Raw genomic sequence first — 17517 nt, forward strand, 5'->3', positions numbered from 1 at the left:
TATTTTTATTGCTTAATACTTTACATTATAAAATATGAATTTTAATAAAAAAAAAGTGCATAAAATTATTTATATTAAATAAATGTACTAATTATTAAGATCGTTTCTTTTTTTCAATTTTAATTAAAGTTTTATCTAAGGTAACTTTATACGTTAAAAGTTTAGAATACCTTTCAAGAAGCTTTTTCCAGAACTGTGTGATATCAGTCATCTTCAAATTATTCCATATAAAATCCCGTCCATGGTCGGCAATCTTTTTTGACAATTCGTCATTATCGATTGCAAATTGTATCAACTCTCTGTATGCATCAAGAGATATGAAAATTACTATGCTCTATAAAATATATTATATGTAACAGTAAAAATGGATAAGATCTTACTCTAATACTGTTTGATCAGCATCTTTAGGAACAGGTATGTAATGAATCCAAGGAATCATTGCTTCGTAATAAAATTCAGTCCATTCGTCCCCAACATGAAATACTAGAGATCTACACAAAAATAAATGTTTGTGCCTGAATGATGCTGCAACACCTCGGTAATTGAATAAGTATTTATATTTACAGTGAGCTTCCAAAGAAACTTCTGAAGCTGGAGGTACATGCAATGTGTCCTGTAATAAAACATAACATTATTCTTCCAGTATATACCCATGTACGCTGGTTCCTCGCTTCAAAAGCGAGAAACCAGCGTAAATATAAATATTAAAGCTTTGTTACTTCATCAGACTTCCATGCTTGATTTTTTGTATACTGAGCATCTATTAAATCAGGTTTTTTGCGGCTTAATAGCACCAAATTATCACGCTCTGAACTCGTTCTAGAACCTCTGAAAAATGCTTTATTCTCTTTCTTTTCCCATGGTATACTTCTACTGGCTTTGTCTAAAGATACACGGTGTTCATCCCATCTTCCAAGGCCGCGGGGATATAAAGAAATTGCAGGACCACCTTCCCAAAATGACCATGCTGGATATGTAATGTCATAATATTGTGGTGTCTATAATAATTTACAATACTCAAAAATTTTTCACAAATAAAATATAGAATTTTACAAATTTAAATTGTTTACCTTACTGAACGAAAACACAGGTAGTGGGCCACCAAAATATTTGTTTGATTGAGGATAATCTCTCACATTTATGACTAAATCCATATCTGGTAATTTAGGAGCTAATTTTAAAAGAAAGTGCTCTACTCCACCACATCTTGATGGAAACATACAATCTTTCTGCCTATATACCTTTCCCTCTACTATTTGATAAAATGTTCCTCTAAAAATTATATCACATTTCAATTAACAGAATTTATCACACTTGACATTAATACACATACCTAGCTTTTGCAGCATCTATTAAATTTTTGTTTATACCTTTTTCTTTAAAAGGTTTCAAATCATGTATAATAACATGTTTAAAACATACATTGTTAGTATTATTGCAAGATTGATAATTTTCATTTGTTTCTTCAATTATATGATGGTATTTATCGTATTGTGCATCTGAACCTGAAAAAAGGACAGTATTAGAAAAATCATCATTTTTGAACATTATGTTTATAAGTACCTTTTTTATAGTTATTAGTTTCTTTTTTAGTAGTGCAACCTTCAACATTATCGATAGGACAATATTGTTCCTCACAATAAGCGATACAAAAAAAAATTATAAATGATATATAACTAATTAATGACATATTTTAATTATAAATAAGAAAACAAATCCTGAGTATCATAACCACGAGTCCTCGCGCTTAAAAGTGGTCAGGTGAAACTAGTGACATCTACTTTACAAATTACACAGTATTCGTTCATGATACGATACTGATCAGGAAACTATTATCGCTCATTGTAATTAAATTAAGGTTAGGGTATAAGGATAAATGCAAGAATTTTTCTTTAAAATTTTATTAAATAAAAAATATATATCTATGGTTGTTCACCAAGCGGCATAGATTTGATAATATCAGAATTTCCTGGATCTGTAATAGAAAGGGTACATACTCGGAAATATTTTCCGCAAGCAGTACCCAATTCTATATTGTTTCCAACATAATGATGTACACCAGTCTTCGCCAGCATAGCATAATATTCTATCTCTGATTTCCTGTTATCAGAAGAAAATAAAAATTTATGAATTTTAAGTTTCCAATTTCTTATATGTATTGTCTCTGCACTTACAAGCAGAGACGTGAGACTACTCCGTAGAACTCCTACTACAAATATGTAAATCAATATGAAAATTATAAATCTTATAATTTTTCTGACTGATCTTATTTAACACTGATTGATAATTTTCATATTGATTTATAGGTACTGAAGGAGTACTACATCTCAGTCTCACCTTAATGGAGGAGTGTTATTGGCAATGATGACTAATTTAGCTTTTCCTTGGCGAAGGGATTTCAGTGTCTGCTTGTAGCCTAGGACATATTTTCCTGATTTCATAACCAGAGCTAGTCTGGTATTGATACCCTCCTGGGACTTTTTCTGTTTAAACAAAGAACCAAAGAGATTTCATATAAATAAGAATCCTAAGTTTATACAAAGAGCAGTCTAACCTCCATAAAGAAAATACTATAAAGATTTTTTTTAAATACATTTCTTTTGACTTAAAAGTATAAATAAATAAAAATGTGTCTTAACACGGGCATTTACACGTTATTATATACATGGAAGTAAATAAAAATTACGTTTAATATTGTCTTAAATGAAGACTACCATGTGGCTTTGGAAAAAGTATTTACCTGTTTCTTTTGGGCAACCATTTTTACTGTTTAATAAAACCTATAACAAAAACAAATAATTATGCACAATTATCAATGCTTTTTTATAGTTTTATAAAGAATTAGTAATAAATATTCAAATATAATTGTAATACCTTTACACCAAGCCTAGTGCCACCGAACACGGCAAATGTAAGAAAGGTTAGTTAAACTCTTCTACCGGAAGTTATTCGTGTTCGAGTTCGAGTTCGAGTTCGAGTTCGAGCTCAAATTCGATTCCGATTTCGATTTCGAGATTGCTACGAAACATATTTATGTATTTATTATACTATATCAAATAAAAAATAATGATTTCTGTATGATTTATCTAATCATTGGATGTATACAATTTTTTGCTATTGAATTAAATGATAAAATTGTTCCTAATCCTTTATTCATTATTCAACTTCTTTTTACCTATAGTTTTATGAATACAACCTTTATGACTGTAATCAAATCTTGTAATTTTGAAATACAATGGAAATTATGAATAGTCGGATTCGTCTTATTTATAAAATGAATGAAAGGGCGTAGAATAAAATATGTTTCAGCGTAAAAATGTCTTAGAAAATCAATACGATCAATGAGAAACGCTCGAAAAAGGAAATGAGAGAGTGAAATCAGAACATTGTTCTGTAAATATGATAACAGATGTGAGCGAAATATTGACGTTATCAAGACACCTGGTAATAATCATATTTGTACGTATACATTTTGTTTTATCAGCTCTATTGTTTATATAAACTTTATCAAACCGTTCGTTCTTTAAATACGCCGACGTTTGTTATTTATAGGTAATATTATAAACATTTATAAGCATATGTTTTTATTTTTTACATAATAAAATCAAACGTTTTAACAGGAAACATATGTAATGATACTATTAGAAAATAAAAGTTGACAAGCAGAAGATTTTTCTCTAAAAACTCATAATTTTTTGCAAAATTAAAGAATTTAATAATGATCAGTGTTATTCTGTTTTAGAAATATTTATAACATGGAACTTAAATGTAAAGTACAGACTTATGATTGGGGAAAACATGGTATCGATAGTACAGTTGCAACTTTAATGAAATCTGCCAATTCAGATTTTGTATTAGATGAAAAAAAACCATACGCCGAATTATGGATGGGTACACATCCCAATGGCCCTTCATTCATGAAAGACTCAAATATATCTTTAGAGGAATATATAAAACAAAATAGTGAAGTATTAGGCAGTGATACTCTAAAAATATTTAGCCAACAACTACCATTCCTTTTTAAAGTATTATCTGTGAATAAAGCATTATCAATTCAGGCACATCCAAATAAGGTATATTAAATATTTACTTGTTCTATTTCTGTTCTGCAGTGCAACGTTAAATATTGTTTCAGGAAAAAGCAATAGAGTTGCATCAACAGTATCCTACTATTTACAAAGATGCAAATCATAAACCTGAGCTTGCAATAGCATTAACACCATTTGAGGCTCTCTGTGGTTTCCGTCCAATTAGAGAGATAAAAGAGTTTTTAAAAATTCTTCCAGAATTACGTGCTGTGATAGGAGAAGATAAAGTACTTAAATTTATGACAATAGATGAAACTGGTATTAGCAAGGCTTTGAAAACATGTTTCCATAGTCTAATGACTTGTGATCCTGGTTTGATAGCACTGCAACTTAGAAAATTACTTGATAGATTATCTAATTTAGGTAAATTTTATTGAGAAATAAATATTTATAATAATAGTAAATGCAATGTTTTAAATTAAAAAACAAAAAACTTTTTAGATGAGTCATTAAGACAAACTTTACATGCCAGTTTACTAGAAAGACTGTACTTAGATTACCCTGCAGATGTAGGATGTTTTGGCATTTATTTTTTTAATTTTGTAACAATGCAGCCTGGTGAGGCTATATACCTTGGACCAAATGAACCACATGCATATCTTTCTGGTGGTAAGTTTATTAAGACACATATGTATAATATACTATATTATAAGTTTGAAAAATATGTTTACAGATTGCATTGAATGTATGGCATGTTCTGACAACGTAGTGCGTTCCGGGTTGACTCAAAAATTAAAAGATGTGCCAACATTAATTGAAATGTTAACATATAATTGTGAACCAATTTCTGCAAAAAAATTTCAACCTTCTCGCGAGGACGAATGTACTGAAGTATTTCGTCCTCCCGTATCAGATTTTGCAGTTGCCAAAATTACAGTAGGTTTTCTTACTAAAATGTTTTTCATAACTTAGTTACTGATAATGTAAAAATGATAATACATTTTAGATACCTCCTGGAAGATCTTCGTATAATATAATTCCGAGGAGTACAGCTAGTATTTTAATCATTATAAACGGTAAAGGAGAAATTTCATCGTCGAAAATTCTTTATCGGGGATCTGTTATATTTATTGCTGCAAATGAAGAAATCGGAATTAAAGTTTTATGCGGTTGTCATCCGATGTTAATGTTTCAAGCATTTGTAAACGTTTAAGGTAACTTTGGAATATTAAATTTATTCCAAGGGTAACTTTAGAGTATTCGGAAGAAAAAGTGTGATAAACGGTAAAATTGCACGCACAAAGTATTATTGCACTTTTGAATGCTTTTTAGACTAAAGCTAAAGCTGTTAAATCTTTGATCTTTGAATTTTATCAGTAGTTATAGTTGAAACTAAAGGTTGAGAAATGTTATTTACTATTCTTCGTTTTAATAGAATAGAAACATTCCATAGTTTATATCGGATACTAGGAAGTAGAGTTGATGTGTCTATACATCATGTTTCCAATATTAATGCATGGATGTATAAAAATTACGAACATGTTTCAGTTATATTGGAAGCATTTACCATTTACAATTCCTGCCATACACGTATTATAATGCATTTTGATTTTCAGTCAATATTATTGATGTTAAATAGTATTTGTTTATATTATAAAAAATAATCATTTTCCTTTCTTTAGATTACTATCCTATTTCAGAAAGGTATACCAACTTATACAGTAATGTACTTATGCATTTCTTGTGTCAAAACATGTATTTTTATATTTGTATTATTTATAATGATACAGAAAAGACACAATTTTATTGTTCATTCCAATGCAGTAACAAAATTTAATGTGCAATCAACTCTAGTCAGGTTATGTTAACTATTATTATACGTGCAAACAGATTGTATTAAGTCGTGGATTCTCATTTTATGGTACTACATAGCAAAAAAAACGTAAAACTTAAGCCATTTAAATAGCATTTAAAGTTATCATTCCATAATGTTTTTATTTATGGAAAACTAGAAACGTTGTTTTTATTTCTATTGTATGTAAGATAGTAAACAAGAATAAAAATAATTTTTAAAATATTTTAATGTGTGTAACAACACATAGTGCCTTTTATTTACAGGATTAGAAATAGCTAAAATTCGTGTAACAACTATTGTACTTTAATAATGCAATGCATCTTTTTTTATATATATAGAGTATAAACATTTACTTTACAGGATTACAATTTTATTTTATGTACTAGCAATTTATATCATAATAAAAAATTTTTAATTGTAGTATAATAGAAATAATTAATTTAATTATTAATCGTGTTTAGTCAAAAAATAGAAGAATAATTTAATTACCTTGTTCCCTTCTTAATAAGAACATAAATGTACAATATTTAAAAAATTGTCAAAGTTATGTTTATGTTGCACAGCCTTAAGTTTAAGATATTGTATTTTACTTTTAACTTCACTTTAAATAAATGAAAACTAAATAAAAATGATATACGAATACCATGAATTAATCGTCGTCTGATTCATCATCTTTTTTCTGAGCATTTTCGGAAGATTTTTCTTCGTCTTTATAATGCCGGTATTCCGGTTTTAACTCCCACATGTTTCTATGAGGATTTTTTAGATTATAATTACAAACCTCATTCAATATTTCTTTTAAGTACACCTAATAAAATGAACAAAATTAGAAGTTGTGTATGTAATTAGATATTTAAAAGTGGATACATGTACTTACAATAGGTTGTCTTGTAATTTTCACAAGATCTCTTATGTTATAATACTGATGTTTCTCAAATGCAGCAAACAACATATCTAATACTGTGTTCTTATCTTCTCTCATCTTCTTACCCTCGGCCTTCTTCTTTTCTGCATATTCAATCTGCAAGATACATAAACATTAGTGTATGTTAAAGTAATGTACTTTGATTTTACATTTCTTAATAAAGTACTTACATTATGTTTGTGATCAGAAACAGGCTTATAATTTTGAACTACCCTATCTAATTGTTGAACCTGTCTCTGAGGCACAGAAGCTCTCTTAATACTCTGTAGTTTCAACTTCATATAACAATTATCAGCTGAAAATAATGCAAATATATGAATATTATGTTAGATTTTTAAATGTTTTATAATGAACTCCTTACCATACGGTCTACATTCCAATTTTTGTACAATTCTACCTTCCATGTAAAGTTTCTCAGTTTCAGGGACAATAGAATCCGAACTACTTGATGCTATAGAAAAATCACATTTGTAAAACAGTAATTAATCAAATGGTTGATGCAATAATTAATTGTGACTTACGTGTAACATGAGAAAATACACCCAACATTTGTTTTGTCACTGTTGTAACATCTAATCTATGTTGTTTTGGAATTTCTTCTTCTCCTGGCTCTTTTAATGCTAATACAGCTTCAGATAATCTGAGAGATACTTCTGCTTTTTGACCAGGATTTCTAATAACATATTCAAAGTATAATATATATATTTTCATAAAATTACAGTATTGAAACAGACACAAAATTGAAGGAAACCTACTTCGTTATTTTTAATTTTCCAACTTCTATATTGCCAGGTGCTTTTTCCCATTTATTTGCTATGTATTTAGGTACTTTGACAAGCCATACACCTCGGCCGGCATTACTTAAATCTAATTCTTTTTCCGTATGCGGAGCAGTTCCTGACATAATTACTTTTTTAGAAACAAGGTATGTATCGCAAGATAAATAAAATTATACTACGAATAACGCTCGATACGTTTATATTTCGTAAATCTTTGTATGTACAAATATATATTTCACAAACATATAAATAGTATCAAGTTCTGATTATTCTAGTTTAATAAAAAACCATTTAAATAAAGATTGTATCAGTTAAAATAATATTTATTACTTCATAAATTATAAGAACTTATCTACTGTGCTGTAAAAAAATAATTATATTTTTTTATTCAGTAATGGTTTAGAGCAATGATTATGAATAGTTAAGACAGTATTATATACTATCAGAAGCAGATGCTGTACGACAGGGACTTGAACTTAGAATTCAAAATAAATATTATAACTAATTGTTTAATTATCCTATGTTTGTAATACGGAATTGAAATAAATATTAAAACTTTAATACAGTAAGCATTGTTGCTTATATTTTTAATTTAATCGTCTAGCAATAACTTATTGTTTCATGCGATAAGGGTTTTAAGATGCAATAAAATATTTACATGATATTAATAAGTTATTGTTTTTATAGGTCCCTTATTAACTTTTAATAATAATTCATTGAATAATACGTTAATTATTATCCACTGAAAGCATATATTCTAATTAATACTTTAAACTTGGTAACCTTTGTGAAGGTATGATGCGTAATACGTATACTTTATGTGTTCAATAAGCAATTGAATTATTGAGAACTAATTGTTGATACATAGTAATACTTCTAAACTATTAGTATGTAATATTAATTAAGTGAAATTTATTTTCAAAAATTGAAAATAGATCTATCGAGTATATTCGTTACATACCATAACCTTACTATCAAATTTTATTGAAATAAAATGTAATTATTTTTGTATATAGATACTGTAATGGCATCCACATGTATGATTATAAGCCGACAAATTTCAACCTCGTCTGTTCGTCATGGTAAACGAAATTTTCGAATGATACAGTTATATAATAAACGAGGTAATCGACTATTTAAACAAGAGCAAGCCAAAAATCCAGATTCTGATATTCCAATTGATAGTAAGTATTTCTAATTGTATCACTGAAATAAAGGTAACCAGCAGTTTATATTTTATTTAAAAAATGTTTTCAGGAAGAGGAACAAGACTAACAGGAAAAAGAATAAGTAATGAATGGGTTAACATACCAGAAATGATACCAGAGCTTGTTGTTCCTTCTATGAAAAATTTTAATCTAAAGCCATATGTTTCTTATAAATGTATGGATGTTAAACAGCGCGAATTCACTGCCAAAGACTTATTCAATTTCGTATATGCTGAAAAAATTAAACAGGATTATAAAAATAACCAATTAAATAAAGATGGTGAACCATTGAATCCTAGTGAATATGAAAAATTAACACCTGAAGAAGCTAGGCTTAGAGCTGAAAAAACTGGCACAGATATATTTACACCTACTAAAGAAGAACCTTGAATTGTATTAGATATTTATAATGAAAAAAATATAAAGTAAAGCAACAATAGACAGCACCAGTTTTGCAGTCTGCATATGATTTTATTCAATATGTTCATACGCGCAATTAATACAGTTGTTGATATTTTTGCGATTTTAAATAATAATTATTTACCATCATACATGACTTCGAGATGATCATGTTTCATTTAGTAGAAAATCCTTCATTTGAACTGCAATTTATTTATTGTTATTTGTATTATCCGATTATTGTACAATATTTGTTTAACACGTCACTATCTGATAGTAAATAATTACTTTACAAAGTAGTTGCACGCATTGCAGTATGTGGCCAACAATAATTCCGTCATGTAATTGTTACAAAAATCATTATTGTTATTAATAAAAACAGTTTCGCGAAATTTATTGGTATATATCGTTGAAGTAAATCAATGTTCCACGTTAATAAATAATGTTTATTTAATGCAATTTTGCATTCATTGAAAAAAGAATATAGATGATGATGCGCAGCAGTGTTCAAAACCGATTTTCAATTCCTGCGGTATTTTTAATTGAACTGTCTTTTTAAGAACAATTTGCCGAGACAAGATTATGCTAACTTAACAGCTACTTTTTTTCTCACTTATCAAAAGATTTTTTGAGCGAAGTTTGATTGTTTTGTTGGGTAAAAAATTGCGGAAAATTTGAATATTAAAGTCGTTGTCAGTTGTGCGCGGCCGGTATTGCTTTCTACTGACTAGACTACCAGAATCTAATATATATTTGCTTTAAAAAGTGCTGTATTCGTATACAAATGTAAAAACATTTTTTTTCGGTTCTATGCATTTTCTTTATTACTGATTTTTCCTTTTTTTCTATTTAATAGTATAAGAACTTCACGAAGTAGAATCGTTCAGTTTTTGAATAAAAGAATATCCTATAAACAGTTGAAATAATTTGTATTTTCTGCAATAAATAAAAATTATACAAAATATCTAATTTTTAATACAAACAATTACTACTCGTTTAAGATCATATGTATACAACAATTTTAATTAAACATCTGTGCAGAATGCAGCACTTTTCTTTTTTATTTCTTTGAACAGCAGCTACTAATTATCACTATTTATTGTTTGTATCATTTCTTAGTTCGCTATAACGATCATAATGAAGAGTGGAGTCTAATGAAACATCTGGTTTTGTACAACAATATTGGAATAGTTGCCAATAAAAACGTGTAACAAAAAACTTTAACGTAGTTTCTTTCATTTTTTAACTCCACTCTTCGTTTAATTGCATAAAAAAGCATAAGTGGCATAGTTCTTGCATCTAATTTAAAGTAACATTTCCGCTCTTCTTGCAGAGATTATCATACCTGCATCTCTTGTATCATAATTGCAATACCGTGCTTTAAAGTTAGATAATCCATTTTTTTTCTATCTTTTATTTGGTAAGACTTATTTGTTTTAAATGAAAATAAAATTAACATTGACAATGTGAGAACAAAACATTGTTATTATTTAATGAAGTGTATTCAGGAAGCACACCAAAAACGTTCTTCATTAATTATCATTCATGTATGCACAAGTATACATGTTGTACTTCCAATTAAACATATCCATTGTAAAGCAAGACATATGCCACTTGCTCATGAATATAAATTTGGTTGGTGTTTCCTCTTGTTAATTATCAGTCTATGATATAATTGGATATTTGACTGATAAAATCAGCCAATCAATAAGGCAGGTGCACATGTTACTACACGACAAAGATTTTTTAATAACAGTACATTTTCGTTATGTATACATATGTATATATTTGATACATGTAACTTTCCTATGAATGAAGTTATATGATTGTATAAATACATATGACAAGATATGAATGTTTTTCAAGCAGACGTTTCAGAAGAAAAGAAGATTATTCAAAAGGAATAAATCTTTGGCATTTAGTAACATGTACCTTCCATTTAATCAAAGATTTTGTGTATGAAAGCTAGAGTACCATGGAGGAAATTGTTCTACAAAGAAATGTATACAACATTGTTATTGGATACTTAGAAAATACATATAATAAAATACATAATTATATAAATAAAAATACTGATATGGAAAGACTAGGAAGGCAATACTGCTTATTGTATTTTTTTTTTTTTTTTATGTATCTAATCTAGCCTTTCAGACTCAAAATCTCCAATACTAAAATTACAACAAGGTAGATGTTCATTCCATTGGATCTCCAACGTTTTCGAAGATGGTTGAGTGAGGGTTGCTTCCAGTGGGCCATAAAAAGCCACCTACACTGCCAGGTGGCAAATATGATGCTCCTCCACTAAGGCCCACCTGATATATTTTCTTCTTTAAATTATTTACATTTTGTATATAATTTTTCTATTCAATATATATATATATATCTTTATTATATAAACTATTAAAAAAATAAAATCTAGGAAGCTAAATAACGGAAAAGTGCTACAAATCATATGCATTTTTCAAGCTTAACATTGTATTGTTTGGGGGCTCTTTCATATCGTAATTGTGCTAATACATGATAAGAGTTTATTTGGAATTGTTGTTGGTGTATCAGTGCATAAACTGGTGTTATTGTCCTATTGTGTATTTAACAGGCAAAGAAGTAACTATTTAAAATTACATTGCACAGTTATCAAAACAAATTCTTTTTGTTATTTCAGGCGCATATATATGTAACAACGTATAAACAGCAGTGCAATTCTTAAAAATAAAGATCCTTTTTTTTTTCTTTTTGTTAACTGTACATTCATATTCAGTAGAGGATTGGTACATGCACGACGTAAGGCAAATTAGAGTGAACAATGAATTGCCAAATTAAAGAAAAATAATTGTTTATTTGCATCTAAACACAAATAATTGTGCTCTCGTATCACAAGTAACGTCTAGTCGCTAATGTAGTAAACAATACTAATAATAATATGTACATCGATACATCGTTGTGGACATGATACACGCCCACAACAATGTTAACATTATAAAAGGAACGGTAACATAATACTCTATATTGAGTTCACAATTTTGGCACGACTTAAATTTGTTCCAAAAAGAACAATGACGTCATGATCATTGGACAGATACCAACGAGTTTTATTTTGCGTTCTTTTATGCCAGCCCGATAACTTTTTTTTTTTATTAGGCAGTTTAATCCGAACGATTTTTTGAAATTTCTATTTATAGAATTACCTGTTGGCTCCACAGCAATGTCCTTTCTGCCAACTGACAATCTGCTGCTAGTCGAGATGGCAGACTTTTCCATCTTTCTTCGTCTCGTTTTCTTTCTCTATCAACAAAGTCTCTATCAACGTGTCCCTGAGATAAAGGTGGTAAGATTTGTGTTCTTTGAGCTAATTTGTAACTGTCCTGTCGAGGTACATGCTCAGTGCGTCTACTCGTAGTACTTGTTGATACAGGTAGCGGGGTTGGACTTCCTCCACCTCTATGTCTATGATATAAGTTACGTTTTTGCTGTAACATACGTTGTTGAACCAGCAATTGTAATTGTGTACTGGAGTCTCCTCGAATTTTGAATTGTGGTTGATTCTCTGGCGGTGTAGACGGTGGTCTCAAATGAACAAGATCTAAATGGCCTCTAGCTTTACCCGAATCTATTACAAACAAAACACAGGACAGTTGTTAATACCTTATGGTAAAAACATTTGTACGATCGAGTGTTTCATTTATATTTTCAATACCTTGAATACTTCGTTGCTTCGCTGGTCTATCACCACCGCCTTGTTGATAAAATAACAATCTAGGTCCACCGTCGGAGGCTCTACGCCCTTGAGAAACTCTTGATATTCGACCGGTTATCGGCGATGGGCTCATAGGCGGTGGAGGTGTGCAAGAAGGTAAGCTACTCGTGAACGAATTTGCCCCTGAGTAATCCGGTGGGCAACCAGAGTCAAAACTAGACTCAAAAAGCTCGGACGATGAACTACCGCTACCACCCGCGATAAATAATGTTGTTCGACTGGGAGGATCAATAGAATCCATAAGTGGGGTATCAAAATGTTGTTGATAATCGCTTAATCTTCGATTGACTATCTGACTGTCAATTCGTTGACTGATATCATGATCTAGGCCTAGTCTATGTTCTTCGAGTTTAATTTGAGCTTCCCTTAATTCATCGCCACTTGGACCTTCTTCTAAATCACCTTCCGCGCTACAACATCCTTCATCGGTCGAAGAACTTGTCGAGCTAAACCTTTTTCCCCCTCGAGTTGCATCTTCTCTTGTTCTAGAAGGAAAATACAGGAGATATCTTACACACAATGTTCCCTGCGACAACGGTTTACTGTAGCGACGAACAGGTGATTTTTGCGTCTCATATTTGCTGTATCGATCGTTACTACTTTTTCAAATATATAAAATTGTAAATTATAATGTAACAAAAATTGGTATAACTTAAAATGAAATGAAAGCAATAAAATAAAATAACACAATTACCAAAAATAAAGTCACAGCAAAGTGCTTCCAACCCAACCTGTCCTGATTAAATCTTCAATACATGCATCACCATCAATTAAGATCAATGTCCCACTAAGCTATCGCTGTAAATAAAAATCGTATGATTAACATTTCGTTTGTTAGAAGCTTTTCCGACTGGTAGGATTGGAAGTCAAGTAAAACACTTGTTAAATAAAAATTAATGCAACGCTTAATACCGTGTAAATATTTAATATGAATTTACCTTGATTTGAATTTATCCTCTTTTGTTCTTGCAACACCAGGCCAGCAGGTATTATTCGCTGTACTGCTAATACGATGTTGCTTCAATCTTTCTAACAGTAAGAAATATATAGCAGCATGATGATCATAACTGCTGTTTCTCAATGACTGTTAAAAGACAACAATCTTGAATTAATAATTATTATTATATTACAAGCACCAGATAAAACAAAGAAATACACGTAAAGGTACCTCTCTAGTTCGTGTAATATCTATGCCTAAACTATGCATAAGTCGAAGTATTTGCTCGTTTGGTTCTTGGATGGATGACGATGATGATCTTGTTATAATCATTGAACAAACAGTGTCCGCGGATCCGGCCATCCAGCGGTGCCTTTTTATTTGTGGAATGGTATATCGCTTAGCGGGTTCCAAAACCAACATTTTACGTATTAAACTTTCGCAATCTGCAGCAAAAACATTTAAAATATATCTTTTTTCGAATAAGATTCATAAAAATATTAGCTCCTCAAAGGGAAATACCTGTGCTCATAAAGTATGGAATTCTAAATCTTCCACTCAAAACGCGATCTCTTAAGGACTGAAGAGTAGATCCATCAAAGGGCAGTGCTCCACATACTAATACATACAATACAACACCTAAACTCTGCAAAAATAAAATAATGATATATATAACTCTTGATGAGAAATATTTTCAGCCAACTAATCTACTCACCCAGACATCAATTTCAGGACCAGCATAATGCTTTCCTCTGAATACTTCTGGTGCAGCATAAGGTGGGCTACCGCACCATGTACTTAGCCTTTCTCCAGGAGAAAATCTATTACTAAAGCCAAAATCAGCAATCTTCACGTTCATCTGAGCATCTAAGAGTAAATTTTCAGCTTTAAGATCACGATGCGCTACACCAGTTGCATGGCAGTATTCAACCGCAGAAAGTATTTGAGCAAATGTTGCACGAGCTCTGGGTTCGCCCATTCGTCCGTATCGTGCAATATAGTCAAATATTTCACCTTTGCTTGCGTATTCGCACACCTAGAGAAAATACAAAATTACACCAGCTTCCTAAATCTCTGAAACATTTTTGAAATTATTTAAACGCACCATGTATATCATGTTCTTTGTTTCCATAACTTGATATAATTTCACAATGTGCGGATGTTCCAATTGCTTCATTATTTCTACTTCTCTATAAACTTTCTCAAGATTGGTAGGATCTAACTGAGTCTTATCGATTATTTTAATAGCCACCTAAAAGGAAGGAGAAAGAAAATTTGATTAAATTTTAAATAAAAATAAAGTTAGCACAGGTGTTGTTGAATAATATTTACCTCTGTCTTAGTAATACGGTGTCTAGCTAATTTTACCACTGCAAAGTTTCCTTTACCAATGGTTCCTTCAATGTCATAAAATCCTACACGAATTTGTTTCTTGCTTTGACCAGAATCCATTTTTACTGAATATATAAATTTGTTTGCCAACAAATTTTTTAATGATTGTTTATTTTCTTATTGTACCTTACAATTATCCAAACTCACTGGAAAAAAAAAATAATAATAATTAGAATATTTAATGCTTCTAAGCAATCTAATTATTGCACAAAGAATTCGTATACTGTAATTAACAAATAAATCATACATATATACATAAATTCAAAAGCTTCTTGAGAAATAGTGTTGTTAGGAAAGGACATTCTCGACGAGAGCTGCTCGCGCGTTATATGTGCAGCGTACAAGGTAAAACGTCAGAGATATTGTGCGTAAAACTACTAAAATCAGAAGAGGCTTTTGCAAAGGGAAGCTTCCTCACAAAAGTGTAAAAGCTTCCTGCAACAAGTACAATAGGTATTCTCGACTGACGTCATGGATCGACAACGACCTCTTGCCTATCGACGGGTCCAGGATCGATACCCGTCGATAGTCCTCGATAAGATGATAAAAGAAACAAAAAAGAGCGCAGCAAAAAAAAAAAGACCGAGTCCAAGAACATCGAACCCTGCTAAACTGGTTCCAAGAATTAACAGGAGCAATATAGCAAAGTGTGTACGGGCAACGCTGGCTGACAGATACTCGCTAGAACTTACATTCGATCCCGGGCCCGAATTACCGGGTACAACACGTTCCGAACCGGTAGAACCGTTTATGAAGCGAAAGAAACGCGTTGGCGCTGTCGACCTCGACGGGTGCGTAAGGTCGGGGAGCTGATGCCATCGGTGAGAAGTCGTCCTTCACGTTTACGAGATCCCGAATCTCGTTTCGGAACGGTAACGTTCCCACGACAGGGGTCGTAGGAGCTTCGCGCAATACGACGGTTCGATACCGACTGACCGACGGCCATGTTGCTACCCCCCTGCTATGCCAGAGTCGCCGGCCCCTGTACTTCCTCTTCCCTCTACGTCCCTTATCTACATCACAGCCATTCTTAGCGAATACTACCACTACTACCGTCACTACCACCCTCTCATCGTTATTCCCCACCAACTATCATCGTGTTCCCCCCACGGTTACAAAATGTACACGCGCGCGCGCGCGCAGGCACGTTATCTTCAACAATTGACGTCAACGTACGTGCTACTATCGTCTCATCGTTAATTGTTCCTGGGTGTAATTGCAAGGCAAATAGCCCGTATGCCACCACGTGGTTGACCGATCGACTTCCTCCTCTTTCGTCTTTTCCCGAGTCATTTTTTTTTCGTTGATACGATGTACGTACGTACGTTGATCAGAAGATTGCTGACTACATAGAAACACAATTTGATTCATCGCTTGAACGAGATACCGTGCAATTCGGGGGTAGGAGAAAGCGTATTACAGTTGCTCAACGGAGTCAATGTACCATCACTTTAAATACACTGAATTTTCAATATAAATTCTATATAGTATGTATTTTATATTCCTCGTTATTAGAAATACTTTTCCATTTGATTACATAAAATACACACTATTTTCAATTCACCTTATCTATATAGATAACTTCTTTCTCGACGGTCGTCAGCGGTTTGACGATCGTCCCCGTCATCGACGGTCGTAGATAATTAATTCTGGTAAATACTGGTAACTTTTTTTTTAAAGAATTGACGTCAAACCAGACTTCTTTACTGTAAGCGCTTTTTAACAGCATGCAAACTGTATATCTGTTTCGTGAATCACGTTAAGATCAAGCGCTTTTTTTATGGCGCGGCAACCATTATACAAACGAAAAAAGGCAACCAATCGGGTCCGTTCTCTGGGCACGCCGTTTGTTGCGGCAGGTTAGGGGCCACTTCCGACGATTACCCTTCAACTGTTCGTTATCAGGACTGATAAAATATCAAAAAAAGAAGATTATAATTGTCAGCGTCTTTCTTTCTCTATCCTTGATATGTACTTTATGTTCCCATAGTCTAATTTTCTCTTTTATAAATATGGAAGATTAGCATTCGTAAATAATAATATCATTTGTTTATCTATGTATACTTCTACAACTATTCTAGTTATAATGGCTGGACAAATAAAATGAAATATATGTAATAGAATGAATCGCGTGTTAAGCAAAGGTTACACGAGAAACTTCCCACGCAGGGATGTAACAGCGTTATGCCTGTAAAATTAACATGCGCGGTGGCATTCTACATTTGCGAACGTTATTACGT

At 31.5% G+C, this 17517-nt stretch overlaps 6 protein-coding genes across 13 annotated transcripts; 2 read left to right on the forward strand and 4 right to left on the reverse strand.

Moving 5' to 3' along the window:
• Positions 1–60: 60 nt before the first annotated feature.
• LOC114880443 (O-glucosyltransferase rumi homolog) lies at positions 61–1845 on the reverse strand. The gene is made up of 6 exons (XM_029196449.2): positions 1564–1845; positions 1334–1505; positions 1071–1272; positions 720–998; positions 381–613; positions 61–299 (listed from the first exon to the last, which is right to left on the reverse strand). Exons 1-6 carry the CDS (start codon positions 1688–1690, stop codon positions 95–97), a joined length of 1218 nt encoding a protein of 405 aa, XP_029052282.1. The 5' UTR covers positions 1691–1845; the 3' UTR covers positions 61–94.
• Positions 1846–1885: 40 nt separating this feature from the next.
• LOC114880447 (60S ribosomal protein L30) lies at positions 1886–2966 on the reverse strand. The gene is made up of 4 exons (XM_029196457.2): positions 2875–2966; positions 2741–2780; positions 2338–2483; positions 1886–2100 (listed from the first exon to the last, which is right to left on the reverse strand). Exons 2-4 carry the CDS (start codon positions 2759–2761, stop codon positions 1923–1925), a joined length of 345 nt encoding a protein of 114 aa, XP_029052290.1. The 5' UTR covers positions 2762–2780; positions 2875–2966; the 3' UTR covers positions 1886–1922.
• A 130-nt stretch (positions 2967–3096) lies between these two features.
• Positions 3097–6315, forward strand: LOC114880444 (mannose-6-phosphate isomerase). Of its 3 annotated transcripts, none has more exons than XM_046286176.1 (6): positions 3097–3444; positions 3743–4073; positions 4136–4451; positions 4530–4697; positions 4762–4964; positions 5035–6315. In XM_046286176.1, exons 2-6 carry the CDS (start codon positions 3756–3758, stop codon positions 5239–5241), a joined length of 1212 nt encoding a protein of 403 aa, XP_046142132.1. In that variant the 5' UTR covers positions 3097–3444; positions 3743–3755; the 3' UTR covers positions 5242–6315. The 3 variants fall into 3 exon arrangements, with proteins under 3 accessions (XP_046142132.1, XP_029052283.1, XP_046142131.1); XM_029196450.2 differs by having other exon boundaries at positions 3098–3459; XM_046286175.1 differs by lacking the exon at positions 3097–3444 and adding an exon at positions 3481–3552.
• On the reverse strand, positions 5057–8131 carry LOC114880445 (general transcription factor IIF subunit 2). Of its 2 annotated transcripts, XM_029196452.2 has the most exons (7): positions 7564–8131; positions 7330–7481; positions 7170–7259; positions 6979–7103; positions 6761–6904; positions 6527–6691; positions 5057–5161 (listed from the first exon to the last, which is right to left on the reverse strand). In XM_029196452.2, exons 1-6 carry the CDS (start codon positions 7710–7712, stop codon positions 6533–6535), a joined length of 819 nt encoding a protein of 272 aa, XP_029052285.1. In that variant the 5' UTR covers positions 7713–8131; the 3' UTR covers positions 5057–5161; positions 6527–6532. The 2 variants fall into 2 exon arrangements, with proteins under 2 accessions (XP_029052285.1, XP_029052284.1); XM_029196451.2 differs by lacking the exon at positions 5057–5161 and having other exon boundaries at positions 6092–6691.
• LOC114880446 (39S ribosomal protein L41, mitochondrial) lies at positions 7650–9586 on the forward strand. 3 transcript variants are annotated; one of them, XM_029196456.2, is made up of 3 exons: positions 7650–7733; positions 8604–8771; positions 8845–9586. In XM_029196456.2, the coding sequence occupies exons 2-3, from the start codon at positions 8612–8614 to the stop codon at positions 9183–9185; spliced, it is 501 nt and encodes a 166-aa protein (XP_029052289.1). In that variant the 5' UTR covers positions 7650–7733; positions 8604–8611; the 3' UTR covers positions 9186–9586. The 3 variants fall into 3 exon arrangements, with proteins under 3 accessions (XP_029052289.1, XP_029052288.1, XP_029052287.1); XM_029196455.2 differs by lacking the exon at positions 7650–7733 and adding an exon at positions 8205–8380; XM_029196454.2 differs by lacking the exon at positions 7650–7733 and adding an exon at positions 8387–8474.
• Positions 9435–16285, reverse strand: LOC114880442 (serine/threonine-protein kinase par-1-like). Of its 3 annotated transcripts, none has more exons than XM_029196448.2 (10): positions 15970–16285; positions 15218–15423; positions 14991–15137; positions 14601–14921; positions 14408–14531; positions 14117–14331; positions 13887–14032; positions 12889–13433; positions 12380–12801; positions 9435–11521 (listed from the first exon to the last, which is right to left on the reverse strand). In XM_029196448.2, the coding sequence occupies exons 2-10, from the start codon at positions 15335–15337 to the stop codon at positions 11387–11389; spliced, it is 2175 nt and encodes a 724-aa protein (XP_029052281.1). In that variant the 5' UTR covers positions 15338–15423; positions 15970–16285; the 3' UTR covers positions 9435–11386. The 3 variants fall into 3 exon arrangements, with proteins under 3 accessions (XP_029052281.1, XP_046142130.1, XP_029052280.2); XM_046286174.1 differs by having other exon boundaries at positions 9435–11506; positions 15970–16284; XM_029196447.2 differs by lacking the exon at positions 15970–16285 and adding an exon at positions 15525–15755.
• Positions 16286–17517: the final 1232 nt, after the last annotated feature.

This window comes from Osmia bicornis, chromosome 6 (genome assembly GCF_907164935.1).
Source record: "Osmia bicornis bicornis chromosome 6, iOsmBic2.1, whole genome shotgun sequence".
In the NCBI taxonomy this organism is placed as follows: domain Eukaryota; kingdom Metazoa; phylum Arthropoda; class Insecta; order Hymenoptera; family Megachilidae; genus Osmia; species Osmia bicornis.